General features: G+C 30.2%; 1 protein-coding gene across 1 annotated transcript; it reads left to right on the plus strand.

Moving 5' to 3' along the window:
* Window positions 1–655: 655 nt before the first annotated feature.
* Window positions 656–5,632, plus strand: LOC114334855 (NADH dehydrogenase [ubiquinone] 1 beta subcomplex subunit 10). The gene is made up of 4 exons (XM_028284966.2): window positions 656–908; window positions 1,035–1,170; window positions 1,228–1,367; window positions 5,424–5,632. The coding sequence occupies exons 1-4, from the start codon at window positions 818–820 to the stop codon at window positions 5,549–5,551; spliced, it is 495 nt and encodes a 164-aa protein (XP_028140767.2). The 5' UTR covers window positions 656–817; the 3' UTR covers window positions 5,552–5,632.
* The last annotated feature ends 2,134 nt before the right edge of the window (window positions 5,633–7,766 follow it).

Genomic DNA, 7,766 nt, shown 5'->3' on the forward strand with positions numbered 1-7,766 from the left:
CTCATATTGCACTTATTTCCGGGTATTCTCCTTTTCATGAACATTTTTCAGTGCGTCACAAATTATAGAAAAAAAGGTAAGTCCGTGATAATACACATTTATGACATTTGTGACATTTTAGTTAAATCTGACAGTTGTCAAATTTTATTTTCAATTTGGAATAAAACCAAATCAATTGTGTCTATTGCATTTATAAAATGGTATTTTCTTTCATTTGTATAGTCTTATAAATTGTACAGATTATATTGATAATATTATTATTTTATTTAATAAATAATTCTTTTTTGATTATGGCGCCATCTATCGACAACTAGAATAATCACCGAACTAGAATAATTACCGAAGTATTCCCAGACGTGCCTTTTTTTCTGTCACATACAATTTAATGCGTTAGAGAGAAATCGAAAAACTGACGCACTGAAAGATGATCATGAGAAAAAGAATATATGGCCGGTTATTGTGGAAGTTTCTGGTCTCATTTTAGCAGTGTATGTCATGATAGGCCTAAAACTACGGATTTATATATCTAGTTTTTATTTCTATGTTCTTTTTTGAGGTTGTCGATTTTTTTTTAATTTATCCCCAAATTCTCCTGTATTTCTGGCTGCCTAACTAGTAAATGCCACTATTTTATAAAAGAGAAGACTTTTTCTTCTTTCCAACTAATGCTCATCTCTTTATCTTAATAGGCATCAGCCATCTTAAAAAATATATTAAAATCAGCTGCTGATGCTAATGTGAAGTTGAGTTTGACAAATATTTAATTTAATCAAATTTAATTTAAAAAGGCATTCAAATAAACTCCTTATTTGTAAACATGCCAGAAGACGCAGCTCCACGAAATATTCTTGAAAAATTCATTTTTTCTGTAGCGAACACATTAGAAGCCCCAACTATATGGGTGAGAGGTGAGAAAATAGCTTAACCTAAAAATATGTTCCTGTAAAAATGTAGTATATTAAACTAAATAATTAAAATATTTGCAGTACTTATGTGTAGAAATCAATGATATTAGTCATTATGTTGCCTTTCAGAAAAGATCGTAGAACCCAATCAAAAACAATCTGCCTGGTACCATCAAAAGTTTCGAAGAGTACCTACCATTGATGAGTGCTACACTGATGATATCGTTTGTATTTCAGAAGCAAATATCCAATTTAAAAGAGACAAGTAAGATAGTCCTTTAATATTTGTATTATAACAAATGATTACATAATCAATTTTTAGGCTTGTTGATAGTGAAATACTAAGCATTATGAGGGAACGATTTGAAGAATGTACACTGTATGAAGCTCCTGATCATATAGAAAGATGTAAACCTCTTTTGGAACAATACCAAGAGGCTTCCACTAACTGGTTCATTAAATGTAAGTATATACAAGTACTTAAGTACATGTTACGAGCAATGCACGAAATCATGCAATTCTAGCATTACACAGAATATATTGTCCACTTTTGTGCATTGTATCCTTTTACTGTACAATCTCAAAAATAAATATGATTGTCGGACTTTGTGATTGTCAGAATTATTGTTTTACAATGTTCAAATATCAACAAGTAGTGATGTGTCAAAGTTTGAGAGAATATGACAGATATTGAGTCATATTAATTGTTACGATTATTCCCCATTTTTATAATTAACTCTTCAGCACCACCAAATTTTTGCTGCATGTTGCACAGTGGTCCTCAAAATGAACCACTTACTATTTTTTATTAAGTTACACCTACGCAAAAGGTTTGTATTACTTATTCCGGCTGTCCCTATTAAGTATAATCATTAAGTAGTACAATTTGCACGGTTTAATTATCAGCCAAACACAAATGGTTATCAGTTGTTTCTTGAAAAGTGAGGTCATTTTATATGTGCAATTAAATGTTTCTGTGCAACAAGGGATCTAGAAAATCTCCCGCCGCAAAGAGTTTTAAAGGCAAACAACCATCGATGAGGTTATAAATCCATTATTAATCAGGGTTTTTGACTTCTGGATTGTAGGATTAAATTATTCTTTGAATAATCTACCAGTTTTTATTACTCAGGAATATATTTTTAATTTGAAAGTGAACAATCTAGGTGGTACTATAAATAGTTTTCGAATTAAGACAGGAACAGAGTATAAAAACCTTATTAGTAAAGTTATGGAAGCAAAAAATAGAGAAACCAAAACTTCATGAGACTAAAAACAAATTAAGAGATATGATGTTTTAAAAATAGGAGATACATACAAGTTCATTGTCTGAAATGTTTCACTAACATTATCACTATTGTAGAACAGTTTTTTCAACATATTGTTTTAATAATTTTTGGTGATTTTTAATAAAAACGTTAATTTCTCTTCACTACTGTAACTATTAACTATGGATGATATAAACAATGACGTTGGCGTAAAAGTTCGAGATGTGAGAATCAATAATTGAATCCCACAGAAATTATTTCTGTAATTGGAATATTATTATTTATATTTTAGTTAAACACAGCATTTTATCACATTGGGTGGAATGCATAAAACGTAGTACCTGCTAATGCTTCAAGTATGTACTATATTTTTCAAGATTTTACTATACTATACTTACAAAGCATTGAATGCTTTGTAAGTGTAATAATGCTTTGTAAGTGTAGTAAAATCTTCAAAAATGTAGTACATACTTGAAGCATTAGCAGGTACTACGTTTTATGCATTCCACCCATTGTCGATTCAAAAAAAGAACAACTGTATATATAAATAGAATATACAAAAATATCAAATAATTAACCATAAGTATTCAATGTTTGATATGGTGTGTTACTTTTCAATAATATTTGATGCGAATCAATGAACATTTTGATAATCATTTTCAAAATTTTGACCATTTTGGACTTTGTACAATTTGGGGATACAATGCGAAAAGTGGACAATGTTTTCCGTACAATGCTAGGATTGTTCAATTCCGGGCTTTGCTTGTAACATATTTATACAGGGTGTAACAAAAATACAGGTTATAAATTAAACCACATATTCTGGGACCAAAAATAGTTCGAATGAACCTAACTTACTGTAGTACAAATATGCACATAAAAAAAGTTACAGCCCTTTGAAGTTACAAAATGAAAATCGATTTTTTCGAATATATCGAAAACTATTAAAGATTTTTTATTGAAAACGGACATGTTGCATTCTTAAGGTAGAAACATCTTAAAGAAAAATTATAGTGAAATTTGTGCATTCCATAAAAACTTTATGGGGGTTTTGTTCCCTTAAACCCCCCAAACTTTTGTGTACGTCCCAATTAAATTACTATTCTGGTACCGTTAGTTAAATTCAATGTTTTTAAAACTTTTTTGCCTCTTAGTATTTTTTCGATAAGGTAGTTTTTATCGAGTTGGGGCTCCTTTTTTAATATGTTTACATAAAAGTTTTATGAGAGTTTTGTCCCTTTAAACCCCCCAAATATTTGTGTACGTTGCAATTAAACTATTACTGCAGTACCATTAGTTAAACACAGTGTTTTAAAAACTTTTTTGCCTCCTTGTATTTTTTCGAGAAGGCACCTTTTATAGAGATGTGGCTTCTTTTTTAATATGGTTCAAAAAATACCTAAAAATGTAAATCATAAATAAATTTTCATATTATTACCAAGTCTCCATAAACGTACTTAACCATTATACAAATTGTGGTGGATTTGACAAATATTCAAAATATCTCGATAAAAACTGACTTTTCGAAAAAGTACTAGGAGGCAAAAAGTTTTTAAAAACAATGTGTTTAACTAATGGTACTACAATCATAATATAATTGGAACGTACACAAAAGTTTGGGGGGTTTAAAGGAACAAAACCCCCATAAAGTTTTTATGGGGTGTCCAAATTTCACTATAATTTTTTCTTTAAATGCTACTGCCATTATAATGCCACATGTCCATTTTCAATAAAAAATCTGTAATAGTTTTCGATATATTGGAAAAAAATCGATTTTCATTTTGTAACTTCAAAGGGCTGTAACTTTTTTATGTGCATATTTGTACTAAGGTAAGTTAGGTTCATTCGAACTATTTTTGGTCCCAGAATTTGTGGTTTAATTTATGACCTGTATTTTTGTTACACCCTGTATAACAAGTACTTTACACACAAAAAGGTTACGATTTTTAAAATCTTCTAACATTCGGGTGTCCTTCATTAATTTATTTAGACTTTTAAAATGTGCTTCTGTATGAATTAAGGTTAAATTGGCTAACATAAATGACAATATCTACTTTTTCTTCAAGTTATTTTAATGTCTATTCTTCTTTTGATGAGTATTGTTTCAAATATTGGCGATCATTCTGGCTATAATTATTTTATTAACTGATGCTTTAAATAGATTAGTTTTTGTTGTGGAGAACCATTTTCTCTATTTTTAACCATGATATTCTTCTCCCAATTCCTTGCTTTCCGAATACTTTGCATTGAAGAAATATTTTCAGTAATCTGTATTTAGTGCCGTTTTTCATTATGTATCAGAGATATTCTAACTTTCTCCTGTTAATTGTATACATCACTTCTCTGTCTTTTCCCATTTTTCATAGTACAGTCACATTGTCCGTCCATGATATCCTTGGAATTCGCATTTATAGCCACATCTGGAAGGCCTCAAGTTTTTTCTCCATCGCTTCAGTGAGTGTCCAGGATTCAACTCCGTAGTAAAATATTGAGAAGATATAACATCCTAGAAGCCTTACTTTTATCTCCAGATTACGGTTGTGGCTTTTAAAGAGTTTGGCCATGTTTATAAACTGCACTCCTAGCCTTCTTTATTCTACATTCTACTTCTTTGAGTTTGTTCATTTACTATTGTTCCAAAATAAGTGAACTGTTTTATTCGGTCCGCTGGTGTATTCTTGATAAGTAATGGGATGTCTCTAATTTTATTTTTGCTGATGACCATTTTGAGGGGTTCGAGCGAAAACCTGATATCTAAAAATAACATTAATAAGATTTTAGGAAGTTTGAAGATTTCAAATCGTCATAGGAAGTTCAATCAAATCGTCATTAAACTTTCTATGACGATTTGAAAACTTCTTCAAACTTCCTAAAATCTTTAATCGCGATTATCTCGAAACAATGTTATTTTTAGTTATCGGGTTTTCGCTCGAACCCCTCGATTTAGTCTTTGATATGTTTACTTGTAGTCCAAATCTTTTATTTACTTCATTTAATTTGTTTCTTAATTGCTGTAAACTGTTTAAACTATCTGCAAAAATAACGATGTCATCTGCATAGCGGATGTTGTTTAGGCGTTCTCCATTTAGGAGTATTCCATGTTCACAATTTTCCAAGGCTTCACTAAATATTTCCTCTGAATATATTTTTAATAACATAGGTGAAAGTATACATCCTTGTCCAACGCCTTGCAGAATCTGGATTTAATTTGGAAATAATCTGGAATTAATTCAATAAAACATTATTACAGATGGTGACTTGGGAGCTTATGGCAATGCTCATGATGCCTATATGAAACAAAAGCATAGGTTGATTTGGGAACGCAGACATGGTCCAGTGGGAGGTGGAATGAAAAGTGCTACTCCAACAGAAGAGTAATAAACACCTGTGCTAAATCATAATAGTATAGGGCACCAATTTGTAATATATTGTAGTTAATATTAAAATTTTCAATGTTGATTGTGTGCTTACTTTCATTTAGGCTAATTTCTGATCCAAGTACTTACAGATTAAAAGTAGTCAGCTAGTTGTAGCATTAAACTATTGATTTCTAAAATATTTTTATGTAAATCCTTTGTTTAACACGTTCCGTGCGGATGACATACATGTGAGCCACATGGTGCCTTCACCAATGTGCGGACGGTGCGCATGTATGCCATTGATTATACACATTTTTAATGTGTTTTTTGTCCGTTCAGAGTAGTCTTAGGATCAGACATCCGCACGTAATGTGTTAACAGTAAATGGTTATTAAGAATCATTAGTTTTATCCTAATATGTTATGGCTAGTTAAGATCAGCTCCTAATGAGGGCCATCCTGCTTCATTTATATACATAACGTGTGATCCAAAATTATTGTCACCATAGGTGGCTCTAAACAACAGAGATAGCTATACAGTGCATGTCTATTCTTAATTCAGATATACTTTCCAGTTTACGTCAACTTAACAAGAAAAGTTAGGTTATATACATCTGTTGGTGGTAGACATATACAGCATCGTGTTTGATTTTATTTATTATTGTTACTTATAATTTTGTTAATTCTTTTTATTTTTGATTAAAGTTCTGTGTTAAAGGTTTTGACTGATTTTTTATGTTTTATAATGTAAATCAAAACTAATTGATAAACCAATGATATAAATTCAGATTAAAACAAGACATACATAATTTTTTGCAGGGCTAGCTTTGATCCCAATAATTGTGGATCGTTCGTTATTTTTTTATTGAAATAATACAAATCAAATCAGTTGGTACTTCAAGATGGGGGATCTAATGGATGTGCATATCTATATGTGCATTGGACTATTAGTCCATGTGGTGAGACCGCTCCCGCCAGGAAAAATTTCTGATTCGGTTTCTTTGTGGATTCGTATTCAAAAATGTCCCCTTTAAACAAATCTGAAGGGTGCCGGGCGGAATTTTTGGGCAGAAATTGTTTAAACAATTTTTTTAAACAAATACAAAAGATCACCTTTTTTTGCTCCGAAACATATATGTTTAAGTTTTGTAGGTCATTCTAAACAAGAAAGGTATCTTGTAAATGTTCTCAAAAATTGATAGTTTTCGCGTTATAGGCGATTTAAAATCTGAAAAATGCGAATTTTCGAGGCCTAAAAACTCATATATAAATTAGTAGTTTGAGGTTGCCAGATACTTAAATTGAAGATTAAACATTCAGCTTCAAGATTCTGAAGAGTGATTGCGTCTAAACTTAAGTTAAACCGTAGTTTTTTAATTGTTAAATATGCATGTCCATCCGATTTTTTTGCCGGTGTGGCGCGCTCTATTTCAAAAATCTCCAATTTTCCTCCGAAAAATATTTTTTCTAGATTCTTTGGGACATTCTAAATAAAATAAGTTTCTTGGAATTTTTCTCAAAAGTTAACAGTTTTAAAGTTAAAAGCGATTGAAAATCCAAAAATGCTTTTTTGTCATTTTTTGGATTTTAAATCGATTATAACTTTAAAACTATTAACTTTTGAGAAAAATGTCAAGAAACTTATTTTATTTAGAATATTCTAAAGAATCTAGAAAAAATAGAATTTTTCGGAGGAAAATAGGAGATTTTTGAAAGAGCTCGCCGCACCGCCAAAAAAATCAAATAAACACGCATATTTAACAATTAAAAAACAACGGTATAAATTAAGGTTAGACGCGATCACTCTTCAGAATCTTGAAGCTGAATGTTTAATCTTCAATTTACCTATCTGGCAACCTCAAAAAATTGAAATATGAGTTTTTAAGCCTCGAAAATTCGTATTTTCGCATTTTTCAGATTTTAAATCGCCAATAACGCGAAAACTATCAATTTTTGAGAAAATTTACAAGATACTTTTTTTTTTAATATGCTTTATTGTCACTGAAAATTATACAAATTTTATGGACAAAGCTTAACATAAAGTCAGAAAAAATAAATAAATAATATCTAACAATAACAATAACATATACAATTTTCTGAAATTTGATAAATCGTCAATATAAAAAAAATACAAAAATACAAAATATAAGTTAATAAAGTAAAGAAAAAAAAAACAAAATCGATATATTGCAACAATTTATAGAAATTGCAAAGTGAACATACAACAAAGTAAAC

The sequence above is a fragment of the Diabrotica virgifera genome, chromosome 8 (assembly GCF_917563875.1).
Source record: "Diabrotica virgifera virgifera chromosome 8, PGI_DIABVI_V3a".
Lineage (NCBI taxonomy): Eukaryota > Metazoa > Arthropoda > Insecta > Coleoptera > Chrysomelidae > Diabrotica > Diabrotica virgifera.

Coding starts and splice junctions, on each gene's coding strand:
- LOC114334855 (XM_028284966.2), top strand. CDS start 818: ATGCCAGAAGACGCAGCTCCACGAAATATTCTTGAAAAATTCATTTTT. Junction 1,171..1,227: donor ATCCAATTTAAAAGAGACAA/GTAAGATAGTCC, acceptor ATCAATTTTTAG/GCTTGTTGATAGTGAAATAC. Junction 1,368..5,423: donor CACTAACTGGTTCATTAAAT/GTAAGTATATAC, acceptor ACATTATTACAG/ATGGTGACTTGGGAGCTTAT.